This window comes from Euprymna scolopes, chromosome 46 (genome assembly GCF_053919585.1).
Source record: "Euprymna scolopes isolate OS-2025 chromosome 46, ASM5391958v1, whole genome shotgun sequence".
Taxonomy (NCBI): Eukaryota; Metazoa; Mollusca; class Cephalopoda; order Sepiida; family Sepiolidae; genus Euprymna; species Euprymna scolopes.
Window position 1 is genome coordinate 115554529 of NC_136527.1, and position 26327 is coordinate 115580855.

At 26.5% G+C, this 26327-nt stretch overlaps 1 protein-coding gene across 1 annotated transcript; it reads left to right on the forward strand.

Moving 5' to 3' along the window:
- LOC145271452 (uncharacterized) lies at positions 1–26076 on the forward strand. The gene is made up of 2 exons (XM_080126976.1): positions 1–233; positions 21507–26076. The coding sequence occupies exon 2, from the start codon at positions 24449–24451 to the stop codon at positions 24998–25000; it is 552 nt and encodes a 183-aa protein (XP_079983102.1). The 5' UTR covers positions 1–233; positions 21507–24448; the 3' UTR covers positions 25001–26076.
- The last annotated feature ends 251 nt before the right edge of the window (positions 26077–26327 follow it).

Consider the following 26327-nt stretch of genomic DNA (forward strand, 5'->3'; position numbering starts at 1 on the left):
CCGAAATCTATTGTTCCTTGGCAGTTGATTTTCTTTTTAAATAATTTCACGTTTAAATCGTGTTTTTCATCTTTTAATTTTGATTCTTTTATATTTTCATATATTTTATTTCTTAATGAATTGAACACACGAAACAAAAGTTGTATCAATTTGTTGTAGAAATCACAACAAACAAAACAAAAAAGGAAAAAAACGAATTCGTCTTGAGTTTTTTTGGATTCCTTGAATGAAAGGTAAGTATTAGTTTTTTCGGGTTTGTATTACTGTACACATAGATTCGAAAAAGTTGTCAAAAAACAAATATATAATAAATAAATGTTATCAAAGGCAAGATAAGTTACTTTTCTGTCAAACTGGATATATTTTTTTTGTTTTTATTCAATGTAACATATTTATTCAGCTCGAAAAAAATGCAGTGTTTACCGATGTAATCGAAAATTCAAGATGGCGTCTCACACCATCTTTAACACCGTAAGTATGGAAAAAGGTGTTATAAATAAAAAACTATACAAAATACTATTAAAACCCCGCCGAATATATGTCAACCTATGTCACGGTAACATATATTGAGCGAGTTTTTAACAGTATTTTATCCGGTTTTTTATTTATAACATCTTTTCCCACACTTACAGTGAATAACAGGGAATAAGACGCCATCTTGAATTTTCGAATACATCGGTAAACACTGTATGTTTTTCGAGCTGAATAAACATGTTACATTGAATAAAAACACAAAAAATATATCCAGTTAGGTAGAAAAGTAACTTATCTTGCCTTTGATAACATTTATTTGTTATATATTTGTTTTTTGACAACTTTTTCGAATCTATGTGTACAGTAATACAAACCCGTTTTTTCTTTCTTTATAGACTTTAAAAATTTACATCCAATAACTTTTCAAATAATTTTTAACATTAAAAACATTTTTATTGCAATCCAATAAAATGATTAATTCTACAATGTTTTATAACGTGAATTAAAAAAGTTTGAATCTCCGATTGAAATATAAGAAAATCTTTAAAAACATAAAAATAAAATTTACTTTATTTTGGCTAGTACGTTTCAACAGCCTTAAAAATAACCGCAAAAAATTTTAAAAAATATTTAAGATTTTAGGGTGGTAATCACTTTCCTATATAAATTTAATGTAAAAAAAGCACCCACTTCATGGCCAGTTAGCAATCAATAATATCTGCAATTGTTCACAATTTTCATTTTTTGTTGGATGGGAAGAGTAGGGGGTTCGTATTAGTTTTTGCGTTCTTGCAGTTTTTATGGGGATTATATCCTATCTGCTGTTAACTATTCTGTACTTCAACTTAACAATTGCTGAAAATTTAATTTTGGACCATAGTTGGGCTGGATGGTCCAAGATGGGGCCAGTATAAAGGTTGCAAAATGATCATTATTTGGCGACTCCAACTCGGGAGACAGTTAATCGCTAGTTGAAGAAATATGCCACATTGACTCTCTGGTGAGATGTTGACTAGCTCTGAAAAGAACCAAAGACCCCTACATTCCACATAGGTCCCCGTCCATATCATGCCTCACACCACGCTCAGACTTGGAAAGGTGCATATTCGTCGGAAAGCAATTGGTAACAGATATAGTGCTTAACGAGGTATTTTTAGAAACCTACCCCATCATAAAACACTTTAGAAAGCTACTAGACACAGACGACGTCGGCTCCCCTCAGAACTCCCTCGAATGAAGTGATATGCACCAAATCACTAAAGACTGCTTGGCCCAAGGCATGTTCGATATATATCCAAGGGTCAGCGCCTCCCACCACTCCTTCCAGTACCAATGTAAAATGGCAGAGTCAAAGATGTCTTGGAGTGGAACCGACCTTCTCGGACCTCCACCCCCTTCCAGGCATTGGAGCCTCCCTTATTTTTTCCACACCATTTAATAAGCCAAGGATACAGTAAAAAATCGTTGGGCATTATTTGGTGGTTTTCTACCAGTATTTTGTTTAATTATCGATTTTTGAATGATTATCAGATGATAAAGGTGACGTGATTTTATATCAGCCAATTTTTTATAATTCTAACCCAAGACTATGTACGAACTTTTTAAAGTAAATAAACGCTTCAAAATAAGTTAAAGCACAAAACAAGCTTATCCAAGTAGGTGATGTTGCCTTTGGTAACAGTCATTAGTTGTATATTTTATTTTTGGCCACTTTTCGTTTTTTTTTTTGTCTAAAACGTCCATTTAATTTATTAAGTTGTTAGGTGAAAGAACAAATTAGTTAACAAAGAACTCTTTTTCTCTTGTTAAGAATAGCTTTCTAAATAATGCCATTATTATTAATGAGTGATAATGTCCTTTTTATTTAAAACAAAACAAAAAAATGTATGAGTAAAGAAAATGTCCCAAATTTAAAATTGAAATTTAATCTCTTCATTTTTATAGAATGTAAAACAATAAATTATTTAATTGGAATTCATACTTGAGATGAGTTTTATTTATTGCAAACTATTATCCTCATCTTGTTTTTATGTATTTCACAATATTTCGGCCAACTATTAGTCTGCAATAAATGAATAAATAAAACTCATTTCAATAATGAATTCAATTAAATAATATTTATACCATTTGGTATGGATCCGACCATGGAAGATCAGATATAAACGTAGATTTATAAGACCAAAAACCCAACTTTGATCGACCTTTGAGGCCCATGGCACAGTGGATTGAGACATTGAATGTCTACGGTTCCAGGTAAGCAGTACCTGAAGACAGCGGTCTCAGCGGTAATTATTGAGGATGCAGTTAGGAAATTCGGAGTTCCTATCCCGTCATGGTTGTCACCTGATGGGGGCCAGAGGAATAGTTGGCCGAAATGTCATGAAACAACAACTAAGAAAGATGAGGATAATAATTCGCAATAAAAAAATAAATAAATAGGATGGTACATTTTTTGTAAAATATCAAATCTGAATATTAATATTTAAGAAAGCCAACAACAATAATATTTTATGGTATTGTTTATTTATTAAATTAGTTGGTGAAAATGTTGAATAGTTAACAACACATGGGCTTTTATCCCTCTTTAAGAAACGTAAGAAAACGCAAGCATATATTAGCCCCCCCCCACTAATTGTGTGCAAAATTAGAAACTGCAACCAATAACATGCTTGGTTAACCGCAAAGTCGCTCAATTTATGTTTTATTTAAATAGGAAATTGATCTCCTACTCTAACATCTAAAATATTTATTATTTTTTTAATTCCCTAAGTGCGTATATTTTAAAAGCTGTTGAAATGAAAACGCCTCAAAAAAATACAGTTCGGGGATAAACTATGCTGGGTTAGTAAAGATTTACCAAAATGTTTTTGTTTTTGCAAAAATTGTCATTGTGGTTTTCTACCAGTATTCTGTTTAATTATCGATTTTTGAATGATTATCAGATGATAAAAGTCAGGTGATTTTATATCAGCCAATTTTTTATAATTATAACCCAAGACTCGGTATGAACTTTTTAAAGTAAATAAACGCTTCGAAATAAGTTAAAGCACAAAACAAGCTTATCCAAGTAGATGATGTTGCCTTCGGTAACAGTCATTAGTTGTATATTTTTGACTTTTCGTTTTTTGTCTAAAATGCCTATGTAATTTATTAAATTGTTAGGTGAATGTACAAATTAGCAAAGAACCCTTTTTCTCGTGTTAAGAAAAGCTTTCTAAATAATGCCATTATTATTAATGAGTGTAAATGTCCTTTTTATTTAAAACAAAACAAAAAAATGTATGAGTAAAGAAAATGTCCCAAATTTAAAATTGAAATTTAATCTCTTCATTTTTATAGAATGTAAAACAATAAATTATTTAATTGGAATTCATTCTTGAGATGAGTTTTATTTATTAATTTATTTATTGCAAACTATTATCCTCATCTTGTTTTTAGGTATTTCACAATGTTTCGGCCAACTAATAGTCTGCAATAAATGAATAAATAAAACTCATTTCAATAATGAATTCAATTAAATAATATTAGATACCATTTGGTATGGATCCGACCATGGAAGATCAGATATAAACGTAGATTTATAAGACCAAAAACCCAACTTTGATCGACCTTTGAGGCCCATGGCACAATGGATTGAAACATTGAATGTCTACGGTTTCAGGTGAGCATTACCTGAAGACAGCGGTTTCAATCCTACCCAAAGCCAACCAGAGGCTTACTTAGACAAAACATGGCAAGACGACAACAATTACAGAAGGCAGTAATTGTTGAGGATGCAGTTAGGAGATTCTGAGTTCCTATCCCGTCATGGTTATCACCTGACGTAGGTCAGAGGAATAGTTGGCCAAAACGTCATAAAACCACTAAAAAAAAGATAAGGATAATAGTTCGCAATAAATAAATAGGATGGTACATTTTTTGTAAAATATCAAATCTGAATATTAATATTTAAGAAAGCCAACAACAATAATACTTGATGGTATCATTTATTTATCAAATTAGTTGGTGAAAATGTTAAATAGTTAACAACACGTCGGCTTTTATCCCTCTTTAAGAAACGTTAGAAAACGCAAACATATATTAGCCCCCCACCCCAATTCTGTGCAAAAATAAGAAACTGCAACCAATTACATGCTTGGTTAACCGCAAACTCGTCAAAAAATGGGTGCTCATTTTATGTTTTATTTAAATAGGAAAGTGATCTCCTACTCTAAAATCTAAAATATTTATTATTTTTTAATTCCCTAAGTGCGTATATTTTAAAAGCTGTCGAAATGAAAACGCCTCAAAAAAGTACAGTTCGAGGATAAACTATGCTGGGTTAGTAAAGATTTACCAAAATGTTTTTTTGTTTTTATTTCATTTTTTTTGTATAACAGAAACATATTTTGTGTACGTGGACAGTGCATATTTTTAATGAACAATTTTTATTTGGTCTATATGACAGTATCATTTTTTTTAGAAAGATGTAGCGTCCATTCTTTTTTAATTTCTAAAATTATGAAGTACTTGTAGAACACGTATGTAATTAGTTTGGGTATCATTGTATACTGACAAGGAATTGCAGCTTCAGACTAAAAATGTGTTCAGCAATCACTAGTGAACTGCAAAAATCACTTGCCTGCATATTTAACACAGAAAACTCTAGGCCAACACATAATCTTTTATTGTGATTGCTCTCACTAAATCTTTGAATTTTATTTTAATTGCAAATATATTTCGTATTTAAATGTTTTACTTTTTACAAATCATGAAAAAATATTTTAACAAATCCTCTCCATGTGTTGGAATGCTTTTCTAAATAATAACTTTATTCTTTAGAAATTTATTTTAAATATAACAATAGGGTGTTGTTGACTATTTTATAAACATGATTTCATTTAACAATTTAATGAAAAGAAGACATGTTCTGTCTCCAAATGATATAAGTTATCACAGCCCTTCACTTGAACGTAATAGCACATAGTATAGTGGCCACTGAGTTTCACGATTCACTGCTGATGCTGAACAGATTTGTTATATGATTTTTACCTTAGCTTTTATTAATAGGTTAATAATTTTTGTCATGAGTTGACTACATTATATATAAAAGTATTACATATATCACACATTTCATTCTTATCATTAGAAAGCTAACATTTTTCTCATTATTAGTAAGTAATCTTAGAATTGCACGCCTGTGGAACTCTGTTCCGTCTGCCTGCTTCCCACCGGACTACAACTTGGATGTCTTCAAGTCCAATGTTAACAAATTCCTAATGAACCGCCCCCTTAAGTAAACACTTCATCAAATCTCCACACTAACGTAATGTACTTGCAATAACCCTTATCCCTGAGTGGCTTCAGGGCCTTGATAAGTGGTGATCACTGTGTAAAAAAAAACCTTGTTCTCATTATTAGTAAGCAAACTTTCTCCACATCATTACTAAGTGAACTATTTTTCATCATTAGTAAGTTAACCTTTTTCTTGTCATTAGTAAGTTAACCTTCTTCTCATCATTAGTAAGTTAACCTTGTTTCATCATTAGTAAGTTAACCTTGTTTCATCATTAGTAAGTTAACCTTGTTTCATCATTAGTAAGTTAACCTTGTTTCATCATTATTAAGCTAACCTTTTTCTCATCATTAGTAAGCTAACCTTTTTTTCATCATTAGTAAGTTAACCTTTTTCTTGTCATTAGTAAGTTAACCTTTTCTCATCATTAGTAAGTTAACCTTTTCTCATCATTATTAAGCTAACCTTGTTTCATCATTAGTAAGTTAACCTTTTTCTTGTCATTAGTAAGTTAACCTTGTTTCATCATTAGTAAGTTAACCTTGTTTCATCATTAGTAAGTTAACCTTGTTTCATCATTATTAAGCTAACCTTTTTCTCATCATTAGTAAGCTAACCTTTTTTTCATCATTAGTAAGTTAACCTTTTTCTTGTCATTAGTAAGTTAACCTTTTCTCATCATTAGTAAGTTAACCTTTTCTCATCATTAGTAAGTTAACCTTTTCTCATCATTAGTAAGTTAACCTTTTCTCATCATTAGTAAGTTAACCTTTTCTCATCATTAGTAAGTTAACCTTTTCTCATCATTAGTAAGTTAACCTTCTTTTCATCATTAGTAAGTTAACCTTGTTTCATCATTATTAAGCTAACTTTTTTCTCATCATTATTAAGCTAAACTTTTTCTCTTCATTAGTAAGCTAACCTTTTTCTCATCCTTAATAAGCTAACCTTTTTCTCATCATTATTAAGTTAACCTTTTTCTCATCCTTAATAAGCTAACCTTTTTCTCATCATTAGTAAGCTAACCTTTTTCTCATCATTAGTAAGCTAACCTTTTTCTAATCATTATTAAGCTAACCTTTTTCTCATCATTAGTAAGCTAACCTTTTTCTCATCCTTAATAAGCTAACCTTTTTCTCATCATTAGTAAGCTAACCTTTTTCTCATCCTTAATAAGCTAACCTTTTTCTCATCATTATTAAGCTAACCTTTTTCTCATCCTTAATAAGCTAACCTTTTTCTCATCATTATTAAGCTAACCTTTTTCTCATCCTTAATAAGCTAACCTTTTTCTCATCCTTAATAAGCTAACCTTTTTCTCATCATTATTAAGCTAACCTTTTTCTCATCCTTAATAAGCTAACCTTTTTCTCATCCTTAATAAGCTAACCTTTTTCTCATCATTAGTAAGCTAACCTTTTCCTCATCCTTAATAAGCTAACCTTTTTCTCATCATTAGTAAGCTAACCTTTTTCTAATCATAAGTAAGCAAACTTTTTTCTCATCATAAGTAAGCAAACTTTTTTCTCATCATAAGTAAGCAAACTTTTTTCTCATCATTAGTAAACTAAATTTTTCTAATCATTAGTAAGCTAAACTTTTTCTAATCATTAGTAAACTAAATTTTTCTAATCATTAGTAAGGTTACGTTTTTCTGATTATTAGTAAGCTAACGTTTTTCTCATCATTTGTAAGCTAACCTTTCAATTAATGAAAGGTTACCTCAAATATTTTTTGGAAAATATAAAACATCTTATGTAGTGTTAAAAATGCTCAAAAGGTTGATGGGTCACACAAAATATACATCTACAAAATATCATCCGGTATCATTCCAATCCCATTTTTGCATATGAATTGTTACACACTTTTACACATTAAGTTATGATACTGAGCTTTTCTCTAAACAATTCATATCAATCACACACAAAATTTATAGTGGCAGCTCAAAAGTGTTAATCAAGTTACAATACGTGAATAGGAAAGAGTCTTGATACAACGCCTAAACAAATGTTGATGAGGCACAAAAGACTGAGTTGTCGAAAATGTTTATGTCAGATTAGGGTTGATAGATCAGACAGATTAACTCTACAAAATACCAATCACCAGGTATCTTTCCATCATTCCAACTCACCTTATTTTAAGGGCCAGTCGATTTAGCAGGTGACTTGTTACAAATTGTTAAAACATTAAATAAATTATCCATGATACTGAGCTTTTCTCTGAACATTTCATATTCCACTGATAATATGATGACGTCATACCATCATAGTGTGCATGTAATAATATGATGACGTCATACCATCATAGTGTGCATGTAATAATATGATGACGTCATACCATCATAGTGTGCATGTAATAATATGATGACGTCATACCATCATAGTGTGCATGTAATAATATGATGACGTCATATCATTATAGTGTGCATGTAATAATATGATGACGTCATACCATCATAGTCTGCATGTAATAAAGCACATGTAAAATTGTTAACAGCGTATCAGTCTCGATGTGATGACAATGTACATGCTTTATAAACATTAGGAGTTACAAAACTCACAACTGATGTGCCTTATCATCTTAACCCTAAGCCTTTCTTCTAAAAAGGGGTCACTAGAAAATAGTGAATCATGTAATCCACCATTTTTAGTTGTTATTCATCTTTTACCTATTATCATTATATATATATATATGCATACATATATATATATATATCTGCATACATATATATATATATATATATATATATATATGTACCGATTGAGAGATGTGTTACCTGCAGGTAATTACCATGAAAGTAGTTGGTGTGCCAAACATAAGTGCGATTGATATGACTTGTGTATCTAATGCTCGTCAGTATTTAGCTGTTAAGTTAACTTGTTCAGTTATCTAATTATAATATATACAATAATATTCAGGTTATCTCATTATAATATATAATAATATTAAAGTCATCTCATTATAATAAATAATAATATTCAAGTTATCTCATTATAATATATAATATTCAAGTTATCTCATTATAATATATAATAATATTCAAGTTATCTCATTATAATATATAATAATATTCAAGTTATCCCATTATAATATGTAATAATATTCTAGTTATCCCATTATAATATAATATTCAAGTCATCTCATTATAATATATAATAATATTAAAGTCATCTCATTATAATAAATAATAATATTCAAGTTATCTCATTATAATATATAATATTCAAGTTATCTCATTATAATATATAATAATATTCAAGTTATCTCATTATAATATATAATAATATTCAAGTTATCCCATTATAATATGTAATAATCTAGTTATCCCATTATAATATAATATTCAAGTCATCTCATTATAATATATAATAATATTCAAGTTATCTCATTATAATATATAATAATATTTAAGTTATCTCATTATAATATATAATAATATTCAAGTTATCTCATTATAATATATAATAATATTCAAGTTATCTCATTATAATATATAATAATATTCTAGTTATCCCATTATAATATAATATTCAAGTCATCTCATTATAATATATAATATTCAAGTTATCTCATTATAATATATAATATTCAAGTTATCTCATTATAATATATAATATTCAAGTTATCTCATTATAATATATAATAATATTCAAGTTATCCCATTATAATATGTAATAATATTCTAGTTATCCCATTATAATATAATATTCAAGTATCTCATTATAATATATAATAATATTCAAGTTATCTCATTATAATATATAATAATATTCAAGTTATCCCATTATAATATGTAATAATATTCTAGTTATCCCATTATAATATAATATTCAAGTCATCTCATTATAATATATAATAATATTCAAGTTATCTCATTATAATATATAATAATATTCAAGTTATCCCATTATAATATGTAATAATATTCTAGTTATCCCATTATAATATAATATTCAAGTCATCTCATTATAATATATAATAATATTCAAGTTATCTCATTATAATATATAATATTCAAGTTATCTCATTATAATATATAATAATATTCAAGTTATCCCATTATAATATGTAATAATATTCTAGTTATCCCATTATAATATAATATTCAAGTCATCTCATTATAATATATAATAATATTCAAGTTATCTCATTATAATATATAATAATATTCAAGTTATCCCATTATAATATGTAATAATATTCTAGTTATCCCATTATAATATAATATTCAAGTCATCTCATTATAATAAATAATAATATTCAAGTTATCTCATTATAATATATAATATTCAAGTTATCTCATTATAATATATAATAATATTCAAGTTATCCCATTATAATATGTAATAATATTCTAGTTATCCCATTATAATATAATATTCAAGTCATCTCATTATAATAAATAATAATATTCAAGTTATCTCATTATAATATATAATATTCAAGTTATCTCATTATAATATATAATAATATTCAAGTTATCCCATTATAATATGTAATAATATTCTAGTTATCCCATTATAATATAATATTCAAGTCATCTCATTATAATAAATAATAATATTCAAGTTATCTCATTATAATATATAATATTCAAGTTATCTCATTATAATATATGATAATATTCAAGTTATCCCATTATAATATGTAATAATATTCTAGTTATCCCATTATAATATAATATTCAAGTCATCTCATTATAATAAATAATAATATTCAAGTTATCTCATTATAATATATAATATTCAAGTTATCTCATTATAATATATAATAATATTCAAGTTATCTCATTATAATATATAATAATATTTAAGTTATCTCATTATAATATATGATAATGTTCAAGTCATCTCATAATATATAATAATATTCAAGTCATCTCATTATAATATATGATAATGTTCAAGTCATTTCATTATAATATGTAATAATGTTCAAGTTATCTCATTATAATATAATATTCAAGAATATCATTATAATATGTAATAATGTTCAAGTTATCTCATTATAATATAATATTCAAGAATATCATTATAATATGTAATAATGTTCAAGTTATCTCATTATAATATATAATAATATTCAAGTCATCTCATTATAATATATAATAATATTCAAGTCATCTCATTATAATATATAATAATATTAAAGTCATCTCATTATAATATATGATAATGTTCAAGTCATCTCATTATAATATATAATAATATTCAAGTCATCTCATTATAATATATAATAATATTTAAGTTATCTCATTATAATATATAATAATATTCAAGTCATCTCATTATAATATATGATAATGTTCAAGTCATTTCATTATAATATGTAATAATGTTCAAGTTATCTCATTATAATATATAATAATATTCAAGTATGCTCATTATAATATATAATAATATTAAAGTCATCTCATTATAATATATGACAATGTTCAAGTTATCTCATTATAATATATAATAAAATTTAAGTCATCTCATTACAATATATGATAATATTCAAGTCATCTCATTATAATATATGATAATGTTCAAGTCATCTCATTATAATATGTAATAATGTTCTAGTTATCTCATTATAATATAATATTCAAGTTATCTCATTATAATATATAACAATATTCAAGTTATCTCATTATAATGATATTCACGTTATCGCATTATAATATATTCATATTAATAATAATATTCTTTATAATAATATTCAAGTTATCTCATGAAAAAATATATAATATTCAAGTTATCTCATTATAATATATAATAATATTAAAGTTATCTCATTATAATATTCAATAATATTCCAGTTATCTCATTATAATATATAATAATATTCAAGTTATCTCATTATAATATATTCAAGTATCTCATTATAATATATAATAATATTCAAGTTATCTCATTATAATATATAATAATATTCAAGTAATCTCATCATAATATATAATAATATTCAAGTAATCTCATCAGATTATATAATAATATTCACGTAATCTCATTATAATATATAAATATGCAGGTTATCTCATCATAATATATAATAATATTCATATTATCTCATTATAATATGTGATAATATTCAAGTTATCTCATTATAATATATAATAATATTATAGTTATCTCATTATAATATATAATAATATTCCAGTTATCTCATTATAATATATAATAATATTAAAGTTATCTCATTATAATATATTATAATATTCAAGGAATCTCATCATAATATATAATAATATTCAAGTAATCTCATCATAATATATAATAATATTCAAGTAATCTCATCATAATATATAATAATATTCACGTAATCTCATTATAATATATAAATATGAAGGTTATCTCATTATAATATATGATAATATTCATATTATCTCATTATAATATATAATAATATTCATATTATCTCATTATAATATATAATAATATTCAAATCATCTCATTATAATATATAATATTATTCAAGTTATCTCATTATAATATATAATAATATTCAAGTCATCTCATTATAATATATGATAATATTCAAGTTATCTCATCATAATATATAATAATATTCAAGTAATCTCATTATAATATATAAATATGCAGGTTATCTCATTATAATATATAAAAATATTCAAATTATCTCATTATAATATATAATAACATTCAAGTTATCTCATGAAAATATATAATATTCAAGTTATCTCATTATAATATATAATAATATTCAAGTTATCTCATTATAATATACAATAATACACAAGTTATCTCATTATAATATATAATAATATTCAAGTTATCACATTATAATATAATATTCAAGTATCTCATTATAATATATAACAATATTAAAGGTATCTCATTATAATATATAAATATGCAGGTTATCTCATCATAATATATAATAATATTCATATTATCTCATTATATGTGATAATATTCAAGTTATCTCATTATAATATATAATAATATTATAGTTATCTCATTATAATATATAATAATATTCAGGTTGTCTTATTATAATATATAATAATATTCAAGTAATCTCATTATAATATATAATAATATTCAAGTAATCTCGTAATAATATATAATAATATTCAAGTAATCTCATCATAATATATAATAATATTCAAGTAATCTCATCATAATATATAATAATATTCACATAATCTCATTATAATATATAAATATGCAGGTTATCTCATTATAATATATAATAATATTCAAGTTATCTCATTATAATATATGAAAATATTAAGTCATCTCACTATATGTAATAATATTCAATTGATCTCATTATAATATATAATGATATTAACGTTATCGCATTATAATATATTCATATTAATAATAATATTCTTTATAATAATATTCAAGTTATCTCATGAAAATATATAATATTCAAGTTATCTCATTATAATATATAACAATATTCAAGTTATCTCATTATAATATACAATAATACTCAAGTTATCTCATCATAATATATAATAATATTCAAGTTATCTCATCATAATATATAATAATATTCAAGTTATCTCATTATAATATAATATTCAAGTATCTCATTATAATATACAATAATATTCAAGTTATCTCATTATAATATATAATAATATTCAAGTTATCTCATTATAATATATAATAATATTCAAGTTATCTCATTATAATATATAATAATATTCAAGTAATCTCATCATAATATTTAATAATATTCAAGTAATCTCATCATAATATATAATAATATTCAAGTAATCTCATCATAATATATAATAATATTCACGTAATCTCATTATAATATATAAATATGCCGGTTATCTCATCATAATATATAATAATATTCATATTATCTCATTATAATATGTGATAATATTCAAGGTATCTCATTATAATATATAATAATATTATAGTTATCTCGTTATAATATATAATTATATTCAAGTAATCTCATCATAATATATAATAATATTCAAGTAATCTCATCATAATATATAATAATATTCAAGTTATCTCATTATAATATACAATAATATTCAAGTTATCTCATTATAATATATAATAATATTCAAGTTATCTCATTATAATATATAACAATATTCAAGTTATCTCATTATAATATATAATTATATTCAAGTAATCTCATCATAATATATAATAATATTCAAGTAATCTCATCATAATATATAATAATATTCAAGTAATCTCATCATAATATATAATAATAGTCACGTAATCTCATTATAATATATAAATATGCAAGTTATCTCATTTAATAATATTCATATTATCTCATTATAATATATAATAATATTCAAGTCATCTCATTATAATATATGATAATATTCAAGTTATCTCATTATAATATATAATAATATTCAAGTTATCTCATTATAATATATAATAATATTGAAGTCATCTCATTATAATATATGATAATATTCAAGTTATCTCATCATAATATATAATAATATTAAAGTAATCTCATTATAATATATAAATATGCAGGTTATCTCATTATAATATATAAAAATATTCAAATTATCTCATTATAATATATAATAATATTCAAGTTATCTCATGAAAATATATAATATTCAAGTTATCTCATTATAATATATAATAATATTCAAGTTATCTCATTATAATATATAATAATATTCAAGTTATCTCATTATAATATACAATAATATTCAAGTTATCTCATTATAATATATAATAATATTCAAGTTATCTCATTATAATATAATATTCACGTATCTCATTATAATATATAATAATATTCAAGTTATCTCATTATAATATATAATAATATTCAAGTTATCTCATTATAATATATAATAATATTCAAGTAATCTCATCATAATATATAATAATATTCAAGTAATCTCATAATAATATATAATAATATTCACGTAATCTCATTATAATATATAAATATGCAGGTTATCTTATCATAATATATAATAATATTCATATCTCATTATAATATGTGATAATATTCAAGTTATCTCATTATAATATATAATAATATTATAGTTATCTCATTATAATATATAATAATATTCAAGTTATCTCATTATAATATACAAAAATATTCAAGTTATCTCATTATAATATATAATAATATTCAAGTTATCTCACTATAATATAATATTCAAGTATCTCATTATAATATATAATAATATTCAAGTTATCTCATTATAATATATAAATATGCAGGTTATCTCATCATAATATATAATAATATTCATATTATCTCATTATAATATGTGATAATATTCAAGTTATCTCATTATAATATATAATAATATTATAGTTATCTCATTATAATATATAATAATATTCACGTAATCTCATCATAATATATAATAATATTCAAGTAATATCATCATAATATATAATAATATTCAAGTAATCTCATCATAATATATAATAATATTCACGTAATCTCATTATAATATATAAAAATGCGTGTTCTCTTATTATAATATATAATAATATTCAAGTTATCTCATTATAATATATTAAAATATAAAGTCATCTCATAATATGTAATAATATTCAATTGATCTCATTATAATATATAATGATATTCACGTTATCGCATTATAATATATTCATATTAATAATAATATTCTTTATAATAATATTCAAGTTATCTCATGAAAATATATAATATTAAAGTTATCTCATTATAATATATAATAATATTCAAGTTATCTCATTATAATATAATATTCAAGTATCTCATTATAATATATAATAATATTCAAGTTATCTCATTATAATATATAATAATATTCAAGTTATCTCATTATAATATATAATAATATTTAAGTAATCTTATCATAATATATAATAATATTCAAGTAATCTCATTATAATATATAATAATATTCACGTAATCTCATTATAATATATAAATATGCATGTTATCTTATCATAATATATAATAATATTCATATTATCTCATTATAATATGTGATAATATTCAAGTTATCTCATTATAATATATAATAATATTATAGTTATCTCGTTATAATATATAATAATATTTAAGTTATCTCATTATAATATATAATAATATTCAAGTTATCTCATTATAATATATAATAATATTCAAGTTATCTCATTATAATATACAATAATTTTCAAGTTATCTCATTATAATATACAATAATATTCAAGTTATCTCATTATAATATATAATAATATTCAAGTTATCTCATTATAATATAATATTCAAGTATCTCATTATAATATATAATAATATTCAAGTTATCTCATTATAATATATAATAATATTCAAGTTATCTCATTATAGTATATAATAATATTCAAGTAATCTCATCATAATATATAATAATATTCAAGTAATCTCATCATAATATATAATAATATTCACGTAATCTCATTATAATATGTAAATATGCAGGTTATCTTATCATAATATATAATAATATTCATATCTCATTATAATATGTGATAATATTCAAGTTATCTCATTATAATATATAATAATATTATAGTTATCTCATCATAATATATAATAATATTCAAGTTATCTCATTATAATATAATATTCAAGTATCTCATTATAATATATAATAATATTAAAGTTATCTCATTATAATATATAAATATGCAGGTTATCTCATCATAATATATAATAATATTCATATTATCTCATTATAATATGTGATAATATTCAAGTTATCTCATTATAATTTATAATAATATTATAGTTATCTCATTATAATATATAATAATATTCAAGTTATCTCATTATAATATATAATATTATTCAAGTTATCTCATTATAATATATAATAATATTGAAGTAATCTCATCATAATATATAATAATATTCAAGTAATGTGATCATAATATATAATAATATTCAAGTAATCTCATCATAATATATAATAATATTCACGTAATCTCATTATAATATATAAATATGCAGGTTATCTCATTATAATATATAATTATATTCAAGTAATCTCATCATAATATATAATAATATTCACGTAATCTCATTATAATATATAAATATACAGGTTATCTCATTATAATATATAATAATATTCAAGTTATCTCATTATAATATATTAAAATATAAAGTCATCTCATAATATGTAATAATATTCAATTGATCTCTTTATAATATATAATGATATTCACGTTATCGCATTATAATATATTCATATTAATAATAATATTCTTTATAATAATATTCAAGTTATCTCATGTAAATATATAATATTCAAGTTATCTCATTATAATATACAATGATATTCAAGTTATCTCATTATAATATATAATAATATTCAAGTAATCTCATTATAATATAATATTCAAGTATCTCATTATAATATATAATAATATTCAAGTTATCTCATTATAATATATAATAATATTCAAGTTATCTCATCATAATATATAATAATATTCAAGTAATCTCATCATAATATATAATAATATTCAAGTAATCTCATCATAATATATAATAATATTCACGTAATCTCATTATAATATATAAATATGCAGGTTATCTCATTATAATATATAATAATAATATTCATATCTCATTATAAGATGTGATAATATTCAAGTTATCTCATTATAATATATAATAATATTATAGTTATCTCATTATAATATATAATAATATTCAAGTTATCTCATTATAATATATAATAATATTCAAGTTATCTCATTATAATATATAATAATATTCAAGTAATCTCATCATAATATATAATAATATTCAAGTATTCTCATCATAATATATAATAATATTCAAGTAATCTCATCATAATATATAATAATATTCACGTAATCTCATTATAATATTTAAATATGCAGGTTATCTCATTATAATATATAATAATATTCATATTATCTCATTATAATATATAATAATATTCAAGTCATCTCATTATAATATATGATAATATTCAAGTTATCACATTATAATATATAATAATATTCAAGTTATCACATTATAATATATAATAATATTCAAGTCATCTCATTATAATATATGATAATATTCAAGTTATCTCATCATAATATATAATAATATTCAAGTAATCTCATTATAATATATAAATATGCAGGTTATCTCATTATAATATATAAAAATATTCAAATTATCTCATAATATATAATAATATTCAAGTAATCTCATTATAATATATAAATATGCAGGTTATCTCATAATATATAAAAATATTCAAATTATCTCATTATAATATATAATAATATTCAAGTCATCTCATTATAATATATAAATATGCAGGTTATCTCATTATAATATATAAATATGCAGGTTATCTCATTATAATATATAATAATATTCAAGTTATCTCATTATAATATATAATAATATGCAAGTAATCTCATCATAATATATAATAATATTGAAGTAATCTCATTATAATATATAATAATATTCAAGTTATCTCATTATAATATGTGATAATATGCATGTAAATTCATTGACAAAATTGTATTCTTGTATAACTCTATTCATCCATTCGAAGTCTTCTAAATTACAACCAAAATACTGACGGCTCAAAACTGTTAAGGGACCTTGTTTAATCTAATACACACTTCATAGTGTATTTTTATTACGTGAAGAGGCAATGGTCTTCATGCAATAGTTTGATAAAACGCTTAAACAAATGTTGACGAGACACAAAAGACCATGTTATAAAAACTGTTCATTTAAGATCAGTGTTATCATTGATCTATTAGTGTATTCCTCAATTCACTGTTCAACTATCTCGTCACAATACATCCTAATTATTCCAGCATTTCGTTTCTCAAAACAATAGACATTTCCTACTGTTTTTCCTTACCAGTTTATAATGACTTCTATATAAACAAATGATTATTTAATTCAACAATACTCGATGCAAATTTAGACGTCCAGAATAGTTCAAGTCGTATGTTTCTAGCAATGCTGAGAAACGCACATTCTTTCAAAAAATCTTTCTAATGTTCTGAAATTATTAGCTAATGTGTTTGACAATTAGTAAACTAAAAATTTGTTCATACCAATATTTAAAGACAGACGGAACATTAACGCACTTATAAGTTAAACACCTAACTACAAATCATTTTTATTTTTAGATTTGAATGGATACATTTCCTCAAACAAATGTAGATGGAATAATAGGATTGATAAATATGAGAAAAACGTATGAATGAATAAAAATAGAATATCATTGTAGCTTTTTTAACCAAGTTTTTCAAGTAAACTTGTGTCTTGTTGGAGATAAACCAGCCAAACATTAAGAAAATGTTTCAGTATTTTTGATAATTTTGCATATTTATATATCAGTTATACATACGTGCTTGAAGAAATCAAAAACGTGTATGCAATAAATACTTTTTGGATGGACATATGATAATTTACTTTCATTGTTACATTAAGATACATGTATATATATTGTAGTATTGTATATATAAATATATCTCTTCTCATTATGATGAAAATCATAACAAAACAATAAATAAAAGTTATTTATCGAAATCAGTGCATGCCTCGTTTGTACCTACCCAGGCGAGAAGGAGGTATGGGACTCTCGGAAGTTAATCATCAACACAGAGCCACAATCGTCAGCATAGGTCAGTACATAATAAGTCCCTGTAACCCCAAGCTTATGAAAATTAAAGACCATTATCAGAATCGAGCAAGTAGTACAACATCTATAACACAACTTGCCACTCATTTTGGAAAAGATTGCCTTACAAATGATACTGAGAACCCAAACAAGACTGCCACTGACATAGCCCAGAAAAGTCGGAAAAAATACACTAGCCAGTTCCATAGTGTTAAAACAGAAGAATGGACCAACCATAAACGGGCAAAATACCTAGCGACTGAACTATCCAGAGAATATATTGATAGAGATGGTTCCCTGGACTGGCTCAAAAGAGGATCCCTCCATTACGACCAAGAGAGGTTGATATTGGCTGCACAAGACCAGGGCCTCATGACAAACGCCTTCAAAAAGATGTGTGGTCTAAGCAACAATAATAAATGCAGGTTCTGTAGCACTGAGGTTGAGAGTGTGGGCCACCTGATTTCTGGTTGCAAAGTCCTACTTGGTGACGGTTATTATACAGATCGCCATAACGGAGTTTGCAAATACCTTCACTGGAAGATATGTAAGAAACTCAATATTCAGTGTAGTAAAAACTCCTGGGAACATATACCCGAACGAACAGTTGGGAATGACAACTACACTATTCACTATGACTACATAATCCCTACTGCTACATATCTTGAAAACGCAGCTGTTAAACCAGATATATTGATTTGGGACAGAACAAACAAAAAAGCGACCATAATAGAGATCAGTGTACCCAATGATACAGGGCTTAACAGAGCTGAGAGGGAAAAGATAACAAAGTATCAAGGACTTATGTATGATATGAAACGAAATTGGAAACTAAAAGACGTTTCAATTATACCAGTCATCATAGGAGCAACTGGGCTTATGAAAAGGAACTTTAAAAAGTACATAGCAAGCATACCCGGTGAACCAAGTGCAAGTGAAATACAAACGATTGCACCGAAAGGGAAGGCTAGAATCCTGAAAAGATCTCTTGGTTGGACTCACTAAAATAGGGGTAAATGTCAGACAGCTGGTTGGATGTCCCACCCCCTAGAACAAAAAGTTTAAGAAAAATGAAAAAAAAGGGAGGATTTAATGCCTACCGGGAGGACTTGAATGCCTACCAGGGAGGACTTAAATGCCTACCAGATACCAACATCGGGTATGTTTGGTCTCTCTGTACTGGGGTTTGTCAGATAATCTGACATTAGGATGCTTTAAGTTTGAAGTAAACGCTGACAAAACATTAAAAAAAAATGAAACATGAAAAATGCTAAATTCACAAACTGGGAGGATGTCGCCCAGAATAAAAAGATCCCCTCAGCATGGCTTTGCACTGGGTCATATGAGGAAAGCTACGGTTCACCTTCTCCTAGTGATGTTATCACAAGTAACAACTAAGCTGGATACTCCACCAGACCAGACCAACTCTAGCCCTGGAATTCGGCAAAACCAAACAAGGACCATCAAAAAGAGGAACTATAATCTAAGTGGTCTGTTGAGGAGAAGAAAATAATTCTTCACTGTTTTGCATACTCAAGATATGAAAAATGGGGAAGAAAGAAAAATAATATATTCGAGGCTCAAATGAGATCTCTCTTACCAAAGGTAAAGGTATTAGGTACACCAACTAAAAACCTACTTTCGATCGTGTCACATATTAACAAATATCTCACCAAAGAGGTAAGAGATGCAATTGAGCTAAAGGCTCTTGCTGAGGCAGAGGAGAACTTTAGCCAAAGTGATACAATTGAGTTTACACAAAAAATGTGTATACAATGAATACATTTCAGATGCATATATGGTGCTTTACTTTCATTGTTACATTAAAATACATGTATATATATATTGTAGTATTGTATATATAAATATATCTCTTCTCACTATGATGAAAATTATAACAAAACAATAAATATTATTTCAACTAGATAATAACTCAGGCAACACTTGCATCGACTTACTCTTTGTCAAGTTAGAAAATATCCGGTTATTATTGTAATGTGTCTTATATGAATTATTATTAGATGAAATAAATCTAGATGTCGTGGGTTCAATCTAATAATATTGACAACAATAAACAAACGGAATACTAATTTATGAATGTAAATACTAAAAATATTGAACTTCATTATTTTTTTACAGATGTTCCTGATTGAACCCTATTTCAATTTTAATGGAGGATCATGATCTTTAAACATGAAGCTGTAAACAGTTATTACGTAATTTGGAACACTAGTGACACCTGAGAATTGTAATGAACAGTACTATTTGATGAATTTTGCTAAACATTGGTGAAAACATAACACGTAATATAAATGTTTGTGAAAATCTGTGTAAAAATGTTCAAATATTAGGAATCAGAAAAGTATGGATCTTTTTTAAAAAATCCATATTTTCTTTAATACCGGAAACTATAGAAATGAAAATATCTTTAAATATCTTAATTGAAATATATGAAGTAGTAAGTAGATGTTTGTTATCTGTATAGTGCCACATCCTCAGATTGATCAAATGAATAAGATAATTGTAATAAAAAAGAACGTGTGTGTGTGTGGATATAATTATTTTGCCAGATACGATTGAATAAAATAAAAGTAAAATAAAATTTAATATTACTTAAAAGCAAAATGTAAATATATATAAACGAAATATTTTAGAAAATAATTAAATTTTTAATAAAAAATGATTTTAAGGAAAATTCTTTGTAAATAATTACTGACAAACATTGCAAAGTGTTTACACAGCTGGTTCTTTGGGATAATAGCGGCGCCTCAAACCCTCCTTCAAAAAAAAAGACAACAAATTAAAACGCTTTAGTGTTTTTACTATATTCAGGCACTTTTTTAAAATATTTGAAACACAAGTACTTGCTAGTTATTAACTTAGAACAACAGTTTAAAAATTATCCTCTTTCAGATAAATTCGATGCAAACAAGCCCGCAGAAAAAAACATAAAAGAATCAAATAAAAACGAGGGGGGGGGAGAATAAAAGAAAAAGGATGAAATAGAAAGGTCTTGTTTTAAAACGAAGAGGAGATTTTATTTACAAAAAGTTGAAAAGTTTTCCTTTTGCAGGCATTAAATATGATAAAATAATAAAATACACAGGAAAAAAAACGCCACACTTTTGTAAATTGTGTACAAAATACATTCTTCTAAAGTGGGTGGATATTCTTGTCCTCAAAAATCACACTTAGTGAATCATAAAATACCACACTGGACGACCACCGTTAACATCAAATGGAAAAGTGACCAGGTTTTATGGCAAAGACATCCAGGTAGAATGATACATAAAAGACAAGGCCATCAAACCGGATATTGGTCTCTGAAAGAAATAAACATTATACAAACTGTAACGAAATACAAATAGCAGCCATAAAGAGAACAGTATCTATTATTAAAAGAGCACTCTGATATGAATTGAAATCATAACAGAATTCAGTGTTAGCTCCAGGAGGAGGCCCTTGGTTTCTTTCAACGTACCGAAGGAAAATAAATAAAAAAGCAGAACTTCGATCCAAAAAAATTACAAAAAAGAGAAATGCCACATTCTTGTCAAGTGTGTGGAAATTCCTGTTCTGCCAAATCCATCTTAATGATACATATGAGAATGCACACTGGGGAAAAGCCACATTCTTGTAAAGTGTGTGCATATTCTTGTGCTAAAAAATCAGACTTAGTGAAACATATGAGAACTCACACAGGAGAAAAGCCATATTATTGTAAAGTGTGTGGATATTCTTTTTCTGAAAAATCAACGTTAGTGACCCATATGAGAACTCACACTGGGGAAAAGCCATATTCTTGTCAAGTTTGTGAATATTCTTGTTCTCAAAAGTCGAATTTAGTGAGCCATATAAAAACTCATTCTGGGGAAAAGCCACATTCTTGTGATGTGTGTGGATATTCTTGTTCTCGCAAATCAATGTTAGTGAACCATGTGAGAACTCACACTGGGGAAAAGCCACATTCTTGTGATGTGTGTGGATATTCTTGTTCTGAAAAATCAACATTAGTGAACCATATGAGAACTCATACTGGGGAAAAGCCGTATTCTTGTGAAGTGTGTGCATATTCTTGCTCTAAAAAATCGAATTTAGTGGGCCATATTAAAACTCACACAGGGGAAAAGCCACATTCTTGTCAAGTATGTGGGTATTCTTGTGCTAAAAAATCAAACTTAGTGATCCATATGAGAACTCACACTGGGGAAAAGCCACATTCTTGTCAAGTATGTGGATATTCTTGTGCTAAAAAATCAAACTTGATGATTCATATGAGAACTCATACTGGGGAAAAGCCACATTCTTGCCAAGTGTGTGGATATCCTTGTGCTAAAAAATCAATCTTAGTGGAACATATGAGAAGACATACCGGAGGAAAACGAGAACATACAACATGCCAAGATGAGGGAGAAGATTAGTAAAGAATATGTACGCCGGGTGAGGAAAATATGCAAAACCCAGCTCACCCATAAAAATAAAATTACTGCCATAAACTAGTTTGCTATGCCAGTAATAACATACAGCTTTGGTATCATTGACTGGCCACAAAAATACATCAACCGGCTAGATGTAAAGACACGGAAGCTACTAACGCTTCATAAAATAATATATAGAAATCAGTGTCTACCAAGGCTGTATGTGCCCAGGGGAGAAGGAGGTCTTGGACTCTCAGAGATTAATCATCAACATAGGGCAACTATTGTGAGCACCGATCAGTATCTGAGAAGCTCCCAGAATGACACCCTCTCAATAGTATATGAACATCAAGAGACAAGAGCCAGCAGAACAACATCAGTCACCCAGCTGGCCAAACATTTTGGTCAGAGTTGTCTCTCAGATGAGGACGAAACACCAAACAAGTGTGCCACAGAAATAGCAAGAAAGAGCCAGCAGAAATATACTGAGACCTTTCAACAGATGAACCTTAAAGAATGGGAACAACATCAGCAGGCAAAGTATTTTCTGGGGGAACTTTCTCGGGAATACATAGATAAAGAAGGTTCTTTGGACTGGCTCAAAAGAGGATCCCTCCACCACGATCAGGAAAGGGTCATAATGGCTGCCCAAGACCAGGATTGATGACCAATGCATTAAAGAAGATGGCAGGGATCAGTAATGACAGTAAATGCAGATTCTGGCACACAGAATTGGAAAGTGTTGGTCATCTGATATCAAGTTGCAAAGTTCTTCTAGGGGACGGCTACTATACAGCGAGACATGATGGAGTATGCAAGTACCTCCACTGGATCATCTGTAAAAAATTAAACATCCAGTATAGCAGCAAGTCCTGGGAACATCAACCTGAAAAAACAGTTGGAAATGATTTATATACCATACATTACGACCATGTAATCCCTACAGCCACCTACCTTGAAAATGCTGCCGTGAAACCTGACATAGTTATATGGAATAAGTCAGAGAGAGTTGCAACCTTGATTGAAGTGAGTGTTCCTAATGATGGCGGTCTTAACAGAGCTGAAAGAGAGAAACAGACCAAATACCAAGGTCTCATGTATGATATGAAAAGAAACTGGAACCTAAAGGGGATATCGATCATGCCAGTTATCATAGGTGCCACAGGACTTATGAAGAAGAACCTGAAGTCCTACCTAACTAATATTCCTGTTTAACCAAGTGCAAAAGAGATTCAGACAATTGCACTTAAGGGAACAGCGAGGATACTAAAAAGAGCTCTCGGTTGGTTTCAATAAAAAAGCGGGGCAATGTTGGCAGCTGGTTTGGCTGCCCCATACCCGGCATTACAATCTTCAAAGGAAGAAAAATAAAAAAAATAAAGAGAAAAGCCACATGCTTGTTAAGTTTGTAAATATTCTTCCACTTCAAAATCAGAGTTAGTGAGACATATCAGAACTCATACTGGGATAAAGCCACATACTTGTCAAGTGTGTCAATATTCTTGTTCTGATAAATCAAATTTAGTGCAACCATATGAAAAACTATATGCTTGTTAAGTTCGTAAATATTCTTCCACTTCAAAATAAGGTTTAGTGAGACATATGAGAAAACTCAACATTCAGTGTAGTAAAAAATCCTGGGAACATATACCCGAACGAACAGTTGGGAATTACAACTACACCATTCACTATGACTATATAATCCCGACTGGTACATATCTTGAAAACGCAGCTGTTAAACCACATATAGTGATTTGGGACAGAGCAAATAAAAAAGCGACCATAATAGAGGTCAGTGTACCCAATGATACAGGACTTAACAGAGCTGAGAGGGAAAAAATAACAAAGTATCAAGGACTTATGTATGATATGAAACGAAATTGGAAACTAAAAGACGTTTCAATTATACCAGTCATCATAGGAGCAACTGGGCTTATGAAAAAGAACTTTAAAAAGTACATAGCAAGCATACTCGGTGAACCAAGTGCAAGTGAAATACAAACGATTGCACTGAAAGGGAAGGCTAGAATCCTGAAAAGATCTCTTGGTTGGACTCACTAAAATAGGGGTAAATGTCAGACATCTGGTTGGATGCCCCACCCCCTAGAAGAAAAAGTTTAAGAAAAATGAAAAAAAAAGGGAGGATTGAATGCCTACCGGGGAGGACTTAAATGCCTACCAGATACTAACATTGGGTATGTTTGGTCTCTCTGTACTGGGGTTTGCCAGATAATCTGACATGAGGATGCTTTAAGTTTGAATTAAACGCTGACCAAACATTCAAACAAAAATGAAACATGAAAAATGCTAAATCCACAAACTGGGAGGATGTCGCCCAGAATAAAAAGATCCCCTCAGCATGGCTTTGTACTGGGTCATATGAGGAAAGCTACGGTTCACCTTCTCCTAGTGATGTTACCACAAGTAACAACTAAGCTGGATACTCCACCAGACCAGACCAACTCTAGCCCTGGAATTCGGCAAAACCAAACAAGGACCATCAAAAAGAGGAACTATAATCTAAGTGGTCTGTTGAGGAGAA

Excerpts from the sequence above, each read along its gene's own strand:
- LOC145271452 (XM_080126976.1), top strand. The coding sequence starts at position 24,449 with ATGACCAATGCATTAAAGAAGATGGCAGGGATCAGTAATGACAGTAAA.